The sequence below is a fragment of the Python bivittatus genome, unplaced genomic scaffold, assembly GCF_059951505.1.
Source record: "Python bivittatus isolate LINGU-HERP-01145 unplaced genomic scaffold, Pbiv_v1 ctg000410_np1212, whole genome shotgun sequence".
NCBI classification, from domain to species: Eukaryota; Metazoa; Chordata; class Lepidosauria; order Squamata; family Pythonidae; genus Python; species Python bivittatus.
This window is the reverse complement of record NW_028277067.1, coordinates 1161495-1177272: the sequence shown is the minus strand read 5'-3', so window position 1 is coordinate 1177272 and position 15778 is coordinate 1161495. Positions and strand designations below refer to the sequence as shown.

At 40.8% G+C, this 15778-nt stretch overlaps 1 protein-coding gene across 2 annotated transcripts in view; it reads left to right on the top strand.

Annotated features, from left to right (window-relative positions):
- The window catches only part of ARHGAP27 (Rho GTPase activating protein 27), a 55737-nt gene that overhangs the window by 31543 nt on the left and 8416 nt on the right, over positions 1-15778 (top strand). For both annotated transcript variants that reach the window (XM_007429836.4, XM_088143330.1), the window contains exons 3-12: positions 506-937; positions 2706-2900; positions 4087-4200; positions 6712-6779; positions 8026-8113; positions 9345-9449; positions 12195-12293; positions 13542-13647; positions 15259-15384; positions 15630-15728. In XM_007429836.4, the coding sequence (XP_007429898.2) occupies positions 506-937; positions 2706-2900; positions 4087-4200; positions 6712-6779; positions 8026-8113; positions 9345-9449; positions 12195-12293; positions 13542-13647; positions 15259-15384; positions 15630-15728 (1432 nt within the window). The remainder of the gene's footprint in view (positions 1-505; positions 938-2705; positions 2901-4086; positions 4201-6711; positions 6780-8025; positions 8114-9344; positions 9450-12194; positions 12294-13541; positions 13648-15258; positions 15385-15629; positions 15729-15778) is intronic.

Here is a 15778-nt window from a genome sequence, read left to right as displayed (position 1 = left end):
TGAGTAAACAGCACAACACATTTGTGTGGGTGTGGGAATGTTTAATGAACTGTTTGCTTATTAATATAAAATGTCAGGCCATTGCGAGCAAGCAGCACTACATCTCAAAATAATTGTAGTCCTGGTATTTTTGCCAAGGCTGTTTTCCACACTTTAAAATACATTTATTTATGCACAAAGAGCCTTGAAGATTCCTTTAATTTGTATAGTCTTTCTCTATACAAATGTCTTCTGGAACAGAAATATTGAATATGGAATAGTTAAAACTTTGTATCTCTCCTTAAATTGTGTATTATCTGATTTCTTTTACTCCTTCTTAAACTGTTATTTTTTAAATGGAATTTGTTAGAGGTATTAATTATTAATTTTTAAATGTGATTTTTCAATCCTGGCTCCTTAGCAGCTAGCTAGGAATTATAGAAGTTTAAGCCATTCAGAGGGTTGGTTAAGGGAAGGGTCTCATATTATGATGTGCCTGGATGACTTTTCTTTATTGTTTTCACAGTCGCTTGAAGAAGTGGCCACAGATCCAGTATATGTGAACCTACGAGAACTTCGGTTGGAGCACAGTACTGCCACTGCGAACAATGCCCAATCCTCGTTCCGACCGTGCCTTAGCAACCCCTTGAACCCCTGGGAAACTCACACTGACACTGAAAGTGGTCGCTTGTTCTATTACAATTCTGTGACTGGTCAGACAACATGGGAATCTCCCTTTGAGGCTTCCTTGAATAGCGTGAGTCCTTCCCATTCTCACTCTCCCAGCCCTGCCACACCTGCTGAGTGGAACCAATATGTAGATGAGGCCAGTGGGCAGATATTCTTCTATAACGCAGCCACGGGTGAGACATCGTGGGATGCACCCCAGGTGAATGAGATTCTCAATCCTTCAGAGATGCAGCCTGCATTTACTCCTTACAACTCTCTGGATCAGAGGGTAAGTGGATGGGAGGGGATTCCTAGATGTTGAGTGAAGTCTTGTTGGCATTGGCAAGCCATGGAAGGCGCATTCAATTAGTGGTAACAGAGGATGGCTCGCACCCCAAGACAGTGAGAGGCCACATTCTGATGACCAAGTTAATGCAGCTTTTTTCCAGTCCATAAAGTAGCATAAAAATATGCTGGCATAATTTGTTCTGTCTGTAATTTGCTCTGCCTGTATGAGGGTTGAGAGGGGTACTGTCCTAATTGATTGCAGGGCAAGTTAAAGTTCAGTAATTGGTGGATTTACCTGCTTGTGGGAAAAACATCCAGCAATATCTCTCCCTGGTATAGTTGGGGGTTGAAGGTGAGTTTTAACAAGTGCTAGAACAGCAGACTGACCTGTGTGACAGAACCTTTAAATACAAAGAATCTTCTAGCTGCAGCACCCCACAAAGCACCCTGCGTGTCAATTGGGCCATTTTTTTCCTACATGGGCCACTTTAGAAAGGTCCTGATCTGCTGTTTTCTATAGTGAACTTGGAGCTGCTAGTTCTCTTTTGGTGTTAAATCAGTCCAGCAGCACAAACAAAAATGGTCATGTAGGGAAGTTGGCAGTGGCCAGAGAGGAGGGGCATGTCTGCAGCAGCCAAGAGGAGTTGGGCTGTTTCCATCCCCTGCCACTTCATCACTGTGGTCACCACCCATGTGAGCTGGCTTTGGCTGTAGGCTGGGGTTGAGAGCAAGACCACATCATGCATACGTGTTAGGAAACAATTAGCAAGGTGTCTTTGAGCCAAAGTTAGGGTGAGCTATAGATGTATCCTGTGACTCAGGAAGCTTAGTGAGCATTGCCATGTTAAAGACCAATAATAGGTTGTCTAGGATGACTACATAATGGAGAAAGAGATTTTTGTGGTTGTCCATGTGCCCTATCTAGCAGTTCCCATTCTCAAATAAATAAATAAATCTGGATTTAATTAAAAATAATTGACAGAATAGTGGCTTGACTTCACAATTATCTTTCTGGCACAGAAAATAAGCTAAATGCTGGGACATACCACAAAGTATTTTAAATAGGAACCTAACTTTATTGCTAACAGTCATCTGTTCCTGGAATAGTTGTCCTCAGCTTAGTGGTTGCTTACAGATGAATTCAATTATATGTCTGATCATCCTTATACAGTGTGGCCAAGCAAAAGGTATAGGGATGATGGGAGCTAGAGTTGTGCTTATCTGGAGAGCCTTGGGGAAGGCTGCTACAGAGAGTTGGGCTAGATCAATGGATGCTACCACATCCATCTTCTAAGGAAAAGACTCAACAAGCCTGGAAAACAGCAGGAAATGGATTTATAGCCCTTTCAGGTATACTATGTAGCTCTTTTAGGTGGTTTTTTGTTTGTTTGTTTGTTTGTTTGTTTGTTCATTCAGTTTATATGGCCACCCACTCACCAAGTGACTTAGGGTATCTAAGAGGGGTTAAAAACATCAAATACAAAGGAAAATGATAAAAAAATAAAAATACTGCGGGGAGGATCAGGCCCACAACTCATATAATTATAACCGGGCCAGTACCTGGGGAAGAAATAGGCCTCCAGGACCTTCTTAAAGGTCAGCAGGGCTGGGGCCAACTGAATTTTGGGGTGGAGGGGTTGTTCCATGGGGCAGACACTGTTCTCCAACCTTGGGGGAATAGACCTCTAAGTCAGAATCCCCTGAATTGTTTGGGGAGGAGGAAAAGTTGTTTGTGTATTGTTGACCTCTTTACTGGAATTTTTTTTCAGCCACCAACTCCAGAAACTGACTACTCCAACCTTTCTCCTGATGAACTTGAACACTACCCAGAGGAAGATTATTCTCCAGTTGGATCCTACAAGCAATTTGACTATACTGGTATTCCTTCAGGATACCAGGGCTGGACTTCCCATGGCAACCAGGAAGGACCAATGTTTGATGGCAGCCATTATGTCTCAGACATGGTAAGGATAGCTTGGAAAGACTGGGAGTGGGAGCACACATGGAGATCCAAGTTCAAAATAAGGAGGATTTCCAGACCATGAGAGCTATTAAGCAGTGGACCAATGTTCCTCCTGAAGTCATGGATGCTTCATCACTGGAGGTTTTCAAACAAAAGTTGGGCAGCCATTTGTTTGGGAAGATCTAAGAATTGCTGCCCTGGGCAGCAGGTTGGGCTAGAAGACCTCCAAGGTCCCTTCCAACCCTAGGATTCTATGAGTACAAGGTTAATTTTACTATGAGGCTGAGTGAGGCATTCTAGTGGCAGAATCAGAGCCCTGTTAAAATAAAATGTCAATTATGTAATCACATAGAACAAGGGATTTACTCTACTATGTCCTAATTTATTCAATAAACCATGGTTAAGCAAAACAGCATTTAGTGCAGTGTATGATCCCAGTCACTGAAGGAGATGGACACAGTGAAAATGCCAGCCTGTAAATCAGACTTTTAAAACTTAGTCGATTGGCATACAAGTTCATCATCTCCAAGCAGACACTTAAGACAGGCTGCTATAAAGAGTAATGCATTTTCCAACTCCCAACAGCATTTGTTTATGGTTCTGAAAGCGGATGCTGTAGCTAGGTGCAAATCTTAGCATTTTCCTTTTCTGTGGCAATTCCCATTTTTCCCCTCCTTTCTCTAGGGAACCCAAGTTGGAGATATTAAACTGGACCTTCTTCTAGGTAGTAGGTATATCTTGGCTGGTAATAACAGTCATTTACCACACACTATAGAAAAAATATCTTTGGGGTTTTAATGATTATTCAGAAAAATGAGTCAATTGTCACTGAGTGTCAACATATATAAATAATATTTGAAGGAAAAAATAAAAGCATTTGTAAAAATAAGGTTGTTTCTTAGAATCCTATACCTATTCAATATTTCTCAAGGCTGGCTTTGAGATCAAGCTTTGAGAAAAGGGTGGGGGAGGGGTGTAGTTGAAATTCTGCCTTTTTTATTAGAAACAATTTAAAAGTGGCATGGGGCCATCTGCTGAAAGTCACAGGAGGTAAATGGGTAAATACCTATTGATAGGTATAAATACTGTACAAACTTGAGTGGGTCAATATAGTAGATCAGGATACAGGAGAACTGTGGTATGCATGCCTCCATGTTGTTTACTGCTGATGAAGTTATTCTGCTTAGGTGACCACATCTGGCCATCACCAGAGTACCAGTAGTGGATCTAGTTTGGGCAGCAGCCCTTTTGCAAGCTGGTCCCCCAGCCTGTCAGCTCATCCTGGCTCAAAAGAGGAGCAGGTAAGGAAAAAGGGTCTCAGCCTGCTGATGGAGGACCTGAAGTAGGGTTTTTATAAATGAATTAAAGGGAGAGGCAAATTAGCACCTGGATCCCTTGCATAGTTTGAACCCTGAGGACCTTTTGGAAAGATGGAGGGAATCATGGGAACAGGATGGCAAACCAAGCACCAAACGGGCTGCCACTTCCGAACAGCCAATTAACTCCTGCAGCTACATCTTCCGCTTCCTGACCTCTTTTTCCTTAAATTGTCACTGAGAGCCCAGGCCTGTCAATGTACAGTCAGGTCCAGAAATATTGGGACATCGACACAATTCTAACATCTTTGGCTCTATACACCACCACAATGGATTTGGAATGAAACAAACACAATGTGCTTTAACTGCACACTGTCAGCTTTAATTTGAGGGTATGTACATCCAACTCAGGTGAACGGTGTAGGAATTACAACAGTTTGCATATGTGCCCCCCCACTTGTTAAGGGACCAAAAGTAATGGGAAAATTGACTTCTCAGCTGTTCCATGGCCAGGTGTGTGATATTCTCTCAGTACCCCAATTACAATGTGCAGATAAAAGGCCCAGAGTTCATTTCAAGTGTGCTATTTGCATTTGGAATCTGTTGCTGTCAACTCTCAAGATGAGATCCAAAGAGCTGTCACTATCAGTGAAGCAAGCCATCATTAGGCTGAAGAAACAAAACAAACCCATCAGAGAGATAGCAAGAACATTAGGCGTGGCCAAAACAACTGTTTGGAACATTCTCAAAAAGAAGGAACACACCGGTGAGCTCAGCAACACCAAAAGACCCGGGAGACAATGGAAAACAACTGTGGTGGATGACCGAAGAATCCTTTCCCTGGTGAAGAAAACACCCTTCACAACAGTTGGCCAGATCAAGAACACTCTCCAGGAGGTAGGTGTATGTGTGTCAAAGTCAACAATCAAAAGAAGACTTCACCAGAGTGAATACAGAGGGTTCACCACAGGATGTAAACCACTGGTGAGCCTCAAAAACAGGAAGGCCAGATTAGAGTTTGCCAAACGACATCTAAAAAAGCCTTCACAGTTCTGGAACAACATCCTATGGACAGATGAGACCAAGATCAACTTGTACCAGAGTGATGGGAAGAGAAGAGTATGGAGAAGGAAAGGAACTGCTCATGATCCTAAGCATACCACCTCATCAGTGAAGCATGGTGGTGGTAGTGTCATGGCGTGGGCATGTATGGCTGCCAATGGAACTGGTTCTCTTGTATTTATTGATGATGTGACTGCTGACAAAAGCAGCAGGATGAATTCTGCAGTGTTTCGGGCAATATTATCTGCTCACATTCAGCCAAATGCTGCAGAACTCACTGGACGGCGCTTCACAGTACAGATGGACAATGACCCAAAGCATACTGCAAAAGCAACCAAAGAGTTTTTGAAGGGACAGAAGTGGAATGTTATGCAATGGCCAAGTCAATCACCTGACCTGAATCCCATTGAGCATGCATTTCACTTGCTGAAGACAAAACTGAAGGGAAAATGCCCCAAGAACAAGCAGGAACTGAAGACAGTTGCAGTAGAGGCCTGGCAGAGCATCACCAGGGATGAAACCCAGCGTCTCGTGATGTCTATGCGTTCTAGGCTTCAGGCTGTGATTGACTTCAATGGATTTGCAACCAAGTATTAAAAAGGGAAAGTTTGATGTATGATTATTATTCTGTCCCATTACTTTTGGTCCCTTAACAAGTGGGAGGCACATATGCAAACTGTTGTAATTCCTACACCGTTCACCTGAGTTGGATGTACATACCCTCAAATTAAAGCTGACAGTCTGCAGTTAAAGCACATTGTGTTTGTTTCATTCCAAATCCAGTGTGGTGGTGTATAGAGCCAAAGATGTTAGAATTGTGTCGATGTCCCAATATTTCTGGACCTGACTGTATATGGAAGTTTGTTGGGTAAGAGTACGAAACAGCATGCTCTTGATTTGAGCTTTATGCTGGCGCAAAATGGGAGACTTAACCCATGCTGGCTGGGGAATTCTGGGAGTTGAAGTCCACCCGTCTGAAAGCTGCCAAGGTTGAGAAACACTGCTGTAGAATCATTTTCACTCTAGGGAAGGTGAAAAAGAGCTCCTATTTCAATCAGCTTGATAATGCAAATATAAAACGTCTACTAACTAGGCTCCCCATTTTCAGTATCTTTCCTATACTCTGGACTAAATTAAGACAGTCAATACCTGAAGTGTTGTATTGGCTTAATTCCTAGATTTATTTCCTCTATCAGAAACTTACAGTGGCCTAATCCAGATCAAGACCACCATGCTTGGGAAGTGAGGAGAGCCTTCCCCTCCTCCCAGGGACTTTGGATTTGTTAAAAACAACAACCTCCAACGGCCTGAGGTTGGAGCTGCTCAGCTGCTGACACTACCTAAGAGCAGGGCCATCCTTTCCTCTGATGATGGGGTTTTCCCCAGCAACCAGGGCAAGTTTAAATCACCATTTTTTTTTCTCTACCTCCCCAGCTGAAAACTCTTGAGAAAGCTGGGATGCTCTTTCGGACAAAAACTGCTGATAAAGGGAAACGCCTGAGGTAAGAGTGGCCTGCTTTGCATGTCTTGGGGACTTCCATCACCTTCCTCATAATTATCCCTGCACTGACTTATTTCAGTGTTTCTGACATAGGAAGAAGTAGGAGGGCAGTTTGGAAGAGTACTTTTTTCTTGCTTGAAACGGAAGGTACTCTTTACTCTGACAGTTAAAAACATGTTGGTTTTTCTAGAACAGTGGGCACAATTTTCCTTGTAGTTATGGAGTAGATCACTTGAGGAGGTCCTGCTTCCTCCTTGTCCAGCATTCAAGGCACAAGATGGCATCTCCTTCTCTGGTCAGTGGTGCTACTAGTGGGAATTCCTCAGGCTGCTCAACAGCAGCCTCGGTGACAGAGGATACTTAGGCATTTTTACTCCCTGCCTCTAGATTGGCAGAGGCCTTAAGCCACTGATGGAAATGGAGCCATGTTCCTGAGTCATTGCTTACAGGGAAAGTAGTCATAGCCATTACTTTTTTCCCCCAAGAAATCCTCCTCAAACATATCAGTGCCACCACTGCAGCCAGAGGCAAGGCTCTAACCAAAGGTGGGTAGTGGGCACCATAATTCTGTAAGGATTATTTGAAACATGCTGGTTCAGTCAAGGTAGAACATCATTCCAAGGACTCAAGAAAGCATATTTTGGGGAGGGAGTACTTCTATAAATTACCACTAATTAAGTAAAAACAAGCAAGGGTTAATTTAAATAAAGCAAGTGATCAGGAAAATTAAGAGTTGCTTTAAGCCATGCTGAAGGGGAAGGTGTTTGCCAATTGACAGCTGCCTTCCTTGGCACATTTTTTAGAACTGAATGGGTCTGCATTCCTCTGAATAAATATACTTATGGTAGGATACTTATATACTTCTCAGCTTTTCTGCCTGCTCCTTTCTGGCTTACTTGTGAGCTCTTCTTTGGAACTGAATTATTGGCCTCCTGATTGTGCCTCCCTCTCATTCTTCAGCTAAATATTGTCTGTCTGTCTTCATCACATACTATTTTGAGCCTGTTTCCTCCTCATAACTGGATTGATCATTCAGAGAGACATGGTGCACTCTTTTTGTGTGATGATAATCAAGAGCAGTGTGTGTTGAAAAGTGATGAGAGAGAGAAGGGAGGAATATGGATGACTATATTTGGATAGTTACACCATTTTTCTCCAAACTGAAACCCGTCCCTTACTCTTCATTTTATGCCAACCCAATTAATGTTGTTATGTGAATGATATATCCTTTCTTTACGTTCTCTTAGGAAGAACTGGAGTTGTGCATGGACAGTCTTGGAAGGTGGTGTCTTAATATTTTTCAAGGACTCCAAGCATTCATCTTCCAGCAGCGTGGTAAGTCTTCAGCCTTAGTTTGCTGCTCGGAGATAGACACACCAGTTGATATTCCAAGAGGACAGGGAGTTGGGGAAGAAATTCAAATTTACAAGTACAGTTAATTTAAAAACCATCTTTCCTCATATGAAGCTGCTCACTTATTAAGGTCTCCTAAAGAGTCTCTCCTTCTCATCTCACAGATAGTTGCATTTGGTTAGGAAAAATAAATTTCCAGACTTTGAAATCACTTCCCATATGTGTTTTTGTGTGTGTCTGAATAAAATTTCTGTTAGGTTCATCTAATTTTTATAAATTAAGGTTATTTTTTTTAAATATTACTGCTCAGAAAAAAATCATCTATAACTGTGTTAATAATATGATACAACATTAAAAGTAAAGCAAAACTGGGATGAAGAAGACTTGGACAATTACACTGTATATAAAATAACTAAAATCATTTTACCAAATTGTTTTAGCGTTCTCTTTCTTGCCCCTTTATTGGATAAGATTAGTCAGATGTTGATAAACTTCCCATATGAATCAACCTGATGTGGAATTTCAGAAGAAACCCTTTCCTTCCCCCCCCCCCCCGCCCCCTGGTTCATTGTTTTTTCTCTTTTGGGAAAGTCTACAGTTTTTTAGTACACTTAACCACTTTGCTGCTGAAATTTATTTGATGTTTTAAATGATGGTTGTCCTTTTCTGTCTTTAAGTCTGTTCCTTAGGCAGTTTGATGGGACAATAGGATAAATGTTTTTCATAAATTATGCCAAAAAAACCCACTGTCCCGTAACTCCTCTCTTATAAAATCAATAGGCTTGTTGGATGCAGCTTTTCAGCATCATTTTCAACCGTACTGCCATTGTTAATGTTAGCTGTGTGAAGTTTTATTTTAACACTTCTGGAGGACGCTATGATGAAGAAGGTTGCCTCTGTGAGCTTTCATCTCTAAGAGCTATACCTTACTTTAAGTTAGAAACTTTTCTGTTTTCATTTATATTCATACCAGTTGATTAGGAATATGTGTGCATAACTAAAGCTTACTCACACGTATATACTTTGGCCAGAAATCTTGGCATCTGTGGAGGCAAGATACATTTATCAGTGATGTTAGAATAAACAGAAATTTGTAATATAATTTATATAGTGGATGGATATAATTTGATGGAGGAAGGTGGGGGGTCAGTGAGTAATGGCCCAGTCTGGACATTTGTGTGGCTTCTACTTCTTTTCCTCTTTTCACATTTAGAAACATCCCTCTGTGTTAAGTAGCCCAGAGTATACAGTGGATCTTCTTGGGGCATGTCTTTCCTGGGCCCCCAAAGACAAATCAAGCAAAAAGAATGTCTTGGAGGTAAGAAATTGTGGCCATTGTTGCCAAGTATGCCAGAGTTTAGGGAGAAGGAAAGAAATGACCCTCTTCACTGGACCATCTCTGCTACATGTAGCAAAATTAAAAGGCATTTCTCTTATTGCCACAATCACTTTAGGAAATGTATCTTACATTGCTTGGAGAAAAATGAGGTACTTTTTGTCAAAGGATAATAGGCAGCCTACTCCTGTGGATGAAGTTATGATGGGGGGTTCTCCAGAGCACCCTATCCTATAAGGATTGTGATAGCTAGCCTGCTGTTAAAGAGTCAATTTAGTTATTTTTTGATATGGATTACTGTTATGGGAATGCAGTGTGTTTTATCCTGTGTCTCTCATAAAATAATTCTAAAAACCTATGAAGACTTGCAAGTGCAGTCCTGTATACCACTCTGGAAATGGCACCACACTTGTGCGATTCTGTGCCATTGTTCTCTTTGCCAGCTGAGCCGGGTTATTTCTGACTCAACTGCAGTGCACCTCTCATCACAGTTGAAGTGATTTTCGCCCTTGAGATGTCTGTTTTTCCACTGGTGGAAACTCTCACATCATCTTGCTTTCTCCCCCGCCCCGTAAAAATTCTGCCACTGTAGCATCCTGGCAAGTTGCTATTATTTTACAGGAGTTTAAAATGCAACAGGAAGATAGTCCCTTGACAGTTTACACCTCACCTATATAGCAAACATTCTGATTTCTGGGGTGGGGGGAATCATCATATATCTACAAAACATGAAATTAAATTTTGGATGGGAAAACAGGCACTGGCGCTGCTGCTTTTTTTATTCTCCAGCTGGTCATCTGAAAGAAGGCTGTTGGCTCATGGCTTCATCATGATGGGGCCCGCCTCAGCTGCAAAACTGTTTATGAGGAAGTAAGAAATGGAAATGTAGATCTTCTGGAAATGCCCTATGTTTGTATACTGTATGGTACTCTGATGTGGATGGATTCAGTTGTTCCTGAAGCCAGGAAATTATTTGATCTAATAAGTCTTAGTTACAGAAAAGCCTTCACACTAGCACAATGTGCCTTATTCCTGGTCTTGACTTGAGTACAACTAGTGGGAGTTTTAATCCACAGGGCTAAACCTCTGACTGAAGGCAGGAATACTTTTCTGAGACTGGCATATTCTTTATGGTGAACACTGGTGTGCGGTGTTACAGGCATGATCAATATAATGGTTCCCGAAGTGTAAGGTTGCATACCAAATGAAAAGCAAAAAAACCCCCAAACCATACAGTACTGTTGACAAGGGACACAGTTGATTTGGAAGCATGGAGTTTGTTGTTTTTGGAGGGGGGCGGGGGAGCTACCTATAACAGCCGCAAGAAAATGTAATCCAGTAGTAGCCAGTATCTCTCTCCGTGTCTATATAAAAGGAAGTTTCATTCAGAAAAAGTCGTTTTCTATACACACTGAATGCTTCCTATTTGCAAGTTCCTCTTATTTTATTTCTTTCATATCATAAAATTAGAAGGAAATTGCTTCTTGTTTACTTAGCTTCTGTTACTCACAGAGTGAATAGAATATTATATTGTTTCTTTCAATGTAGCAAAACAGCTGATTTCACTACTACAGGAAGAAGAGGTGAAAAAATAAAAATAAACTTTTAATTTAATACATCCCTTTTCCCAAGGAAAAGGGTTAACTTATGCTTGTGATCACGAAAGCACTGATCTGAATTTGCAGATTGAAACTTTCAGTTTAAAAAGAAAGTTACCCTAAATTCATCAGTACCTCCATGTTGAATAGGCTGATCCTGCAATTCGATTTTTTTTTAAGTTTGTATAAAAAATGGAGGATGATATGGAAATACTAAAAACAATAATTCAGCAATGATGTTTTATGGATTTCCTATAAAATGTGAGTAAAGGAAGGACAGCAGTCCATAATGTGAAAGCAGCTTTTATTTCAGCATCACAGTGTCACATTGGAAAGAACATAAACTGAATAAATTATTTGTTGCAGGATGTGGGTATTCTTTGAAAAGTGACATTTCACAGAAAAACTCAGTTGAACACATATACGACATATCACCAATATTTTATGCTAAGTGTTAAGAGGGAGTTCCAAACCCAGAGTTTAAAAAAAATATTGAGTGTGTGTGCATTTGAGCAAGTCTAAATGCTTTTTTTTCACTCCACCTGGGGTTAGGTTGATAGGCCAACTTTTCTTCTGTACTTTTTCTGGAAAAAAATTGGGGCTTCTTATGACTATAGGGCATGTGGCCAGCGATATGAAGACATTCTTAAAACAAGTGACATGTTTAGTCCTTTATATTTTTACAGGTGGGATTTTTTAAAATACAAAATGAATTTTCAGTACTGTGATTTTGGGAGGGGGGTCTTTTTTAGTATTAAAGACTTAAAATATGTTGGAGGCTTAACATACCAATGTTAAAAAACAACAACACAGCATTGACAACTCAGTTTGACTCTGAATTTCAGCAGCATAATATTGAGAGACTCTGGCAGCCACCAAACTGCATGGAAGGGAAATATATATTTCAGTTTACAGGACAGAATTGCCTGGGCAAAGATGAGGCTTACAGGGTAGTTTAAAGTCTGATACTTTTCATCTTAGAAATGTAGTAGTACTAGGATATGCTAAATAATTGATACTCCATACATTCTTACAATTGGTCCTGAATTAGAGTACTTTTCAATGTTCTTTTGATTGTGGGGAACAACTTTCACCCAGGCATCACATGCAAATGCTTGTTCTGTTGTAGCTGAAGACACGGGATGGCTCAGAGTATTTGATCCAACATGATTCGGAGTCCATTGTCAGCATGTGGCACAATGCAATTAGTAACAGCATTAGCAGACTGGTAGGTCTCTCGTTGCTGAATCTATGCTACACCAAATGAAAGGGGGAGCTTTTTCATACATATAACAGGGTGGGAGTCATCCAAATGATACAGTCCACCTTCCCTTAAACTTTCAGAGCAGAGAGATACAGATATTATATCATGTCATGCTCCCATGTATGGGGCTTTAGCCTTTTCAGAGGTTACTGAACTACAGCACTTCTCACCACTGGCTGTGCTGGCTGGCATTGCTGGGAGTAGCAGTGTCTGGAAGCAGTGTCTGGAAGGGTATAGATTTCTTATTCCTACCATACAGCATGGTAAAGTTAAAATCTTTAGGTTATTTTTTACACTTTGTTTCCTGAATGTAAGTCAATTCACATCCAGATCAGGGGCGTTTAGGAGTATTGGAAGGAGGTTTTTTTAATTTAAAGTTTCTTTATGCCATTTCAAGCATATCCTTTCTGCTAGGAAATCTTTTTTTTTTTAACAGCATAACAGTTTTGAACACTCTGGGGGGAAAAATACAACAAACTTTTTCAGTGCTAACCTAAGCATGTTTACTCAGAAGTAATAGCACTTGATATGAGGCTTCTGTGCCAGTTTGCAAACAGCCCTGGACCTCGGTATATTCTTGGCATCTGTAGTTTTGGAGAGCTGAGGTGATACTTTCCTGGCGCAGCTGCAGACGGTGTAGTGGAAACAATGGTAACACTATTTGTGGCTCCTCTCTCTCTTGGGGGTATTTGCTGAGCTTTAGGTCCTGCAAGCGTAATGTTATTTTAAGAGCTTTTTCCTTCATGAGCTCAGATAAAAGGAGAAGGATGCAACTGGTAAAGAGTTTTGTTGATTTCTCCTTCTTTTCAGCAGTGAACAAGCTGGAATGACATAAATGTATGCAAAACGTACCACTGAACTTCACATGCACTCAGTTAGGCAACCCGTTTGTGGTTTTTGATTTCCTGTTCAAATAAATGGAAGAAAACCACACACTGAGCATGCTTCCAGGCAATGCTTTTTTTCTGCAGTTGCTCTGCCTCCTTCATGGGATTTTATAGGAGCATCCAGATGATGCTCACTTTCATTTGTAAACCTCCCATATTTGTTACTACGGTACCACTACTGTTGTTGTCTGCCCCAAAAAAGGAAAATAAAGGAGGGAAAGGTTTACTGATTTTGGGAGAGACTGGCGATACTAGGATTCCATAGTTCTTCCAGCATGGGGAAGGCATCCTGGCAGACATAACAATTGCTCTGTATTTCTTTCAGCCTACAGATTTCCCTTTGGAAGAGAGCGAGGATAATTTAGCAGATCTGAAATCCAAGGAACAAGTAGGAGGGAACAAAGAAAAAGAAAGTGAGAAGAAGAATCCAGGTCTGTGCTCTGTTCATTGGCAAAGTTATGTTGACAGCAGTGGTATAGTTTTTGATGAAAACTAAAATGGAAACATCACACATTTGCAGATTAACAAGTTCAGTGAATACCATGGACATATTTTATCCACAGATACATACTAGACCTCAGTATTCAAGACTTCTTAATCCTTCGTTTATCTAAGATCCTTAAAGAGGATTTAGTAACCGGGATCTTTAATTAGGACTTCAAGTAACTATAAAATTAAGGTTCGCTACTGAGTTAAAATTTGTCTGACAATTTTCTCAACAGGTTGGACCTTTGTTTTTGTTCTGAGTTCAGCAATGAAACACTGAAATGCAGGCTGTTTCTTTGTTTTGCTTCATTTTAAGAGATTCAGCAAAGAAATGGTGAAATGCTGGCCATTTCTGTGATCCTTTTTTTTACCTGAGTGGAACTGACAAAGAGTTTAGTCATGTTTCCTTTTCCAGCCCAAGTGATAGGAAGAACTGTTGTAAAACTTTTTTTCCAGCAGTCTTCAGAAGACATGCCAATAAAAAGGAGAGCAATTGGCACTTGCTTTCCTGGCATGGGTGGGAAGGAAAAAGAAGTAGGGGACAGAACACCTGACTATCCGTGTGGCCAAGGGGGAGGACCTGGTTGAAATCCAGAAAGGAATTTCATAAGGCAGTTTAATTTTCAGCTAGTTTACGCACAGATCAGCAGCTGGAGGCTGCAGTGTGGAAAACCCCAAGGAGGAGGCAACCCCAAGGCTGTAGCATGCAGAGTCAAATACATTGAAAGAGGGTGTGTTTCTTTACAAGTTGTGAAACAGGTTTCAATATGAATTAAAGAGAAATAATCCTGGAATATGAGGATTAAAATTAAAATATAACAGGGCAAATTCTGTTATATTTCCAACCTATTTTCCTCCAAATGGGTGGGATGTTACGGAAGGTTTAGTTCTACACCCCCAAAAGGCATCAGGTTGAGGGAGAGTGCCTTACCAGATTGCAAGCTGTATCTTCGAGATAGTCTGGATCCTTACAAGCTTTTGACTGCTCTGCTTGATCAGGAAAGGAAGGGTGCTTACACAGAAGATCCCCATATTGATAAAGCTCCTGTCATTCCGGAGGAAGAGTGGTGTATAACTAAAATAAATATGACTACTGCTATTTGTAATATAGTAGTAATGATAGTATTTTTAAAAATAGTAATTGTCCATGCATGATAGTAGAATCCCCTTTATTCTCTTTCCTATGCTGTTTATGTATTGATGTTTGAATAGTTGTAAAGGTGAAGTCTCCTTCAAGTTGAGCTTGATTTCTAGTGATTTCATGAATGTGTCTATATAAGTACTCTTGGCAGCAGTACAGAATAGAAACCAGCAGAAAGCCATTTGTGAATTGATTTTACTCTTTCAGCTAAAACACTATACATCCTTCCAAAAGACCTTTTTTTCCCAAAACAAATGAACTTCTAGCATCACCTTGATGGAGAAGTTTAAATTTCCTCTTTTTTGCTGCTTTTTTTTTTCCTGAAAGACAAGGGCATATTCAAGTTTCCGTATACCTTTAAAGCAATGCTCCCACTCCCCACATGGGTACTCTAATGCCAATTGTCCCCTTGCAGCTTTCTGGCACCCATCCAGCTCTCTCAACTCGGACAATGACTCCAACAAAGTCCGCAACAAGCTCCGGAAATTTCTGTTGAAGCGTCCACCTCTGCAGTACCTGCGAGAGCGAGGCTACATTAAAGGTATATTCCCAGGAGAGAGACAACACTGTTCAAAAAATGGCTTTGGAGAGTCACTCCAGCCCACAGTTGGCGTGCCATGTCATTTGTAGCTATTTTAAATACTTTTAACATTTAACTTATGGGGCTCAACCATCACTTTCCAGGGCAGTACTAAAATCTAAACAGAAGGATATTAATTTGGAAAATGATGTGATCCATCTTTCTTGCCGGATTTGATGTGCTTTTTTGTTTCTGTTTAAATTCAGATCAGGTGTTTGGATGTGCTCTCCAAGTTCTGTGTGACCGTGAGAAGAGCACAGTGCCTCAGTTCGTCAGGCAGTGCATCTCCACTGTGGAGAAAAGAGGTATGCGATGCTCCACATCTCACCTAAGGTGAAAATCTGAGCCCAGGCGA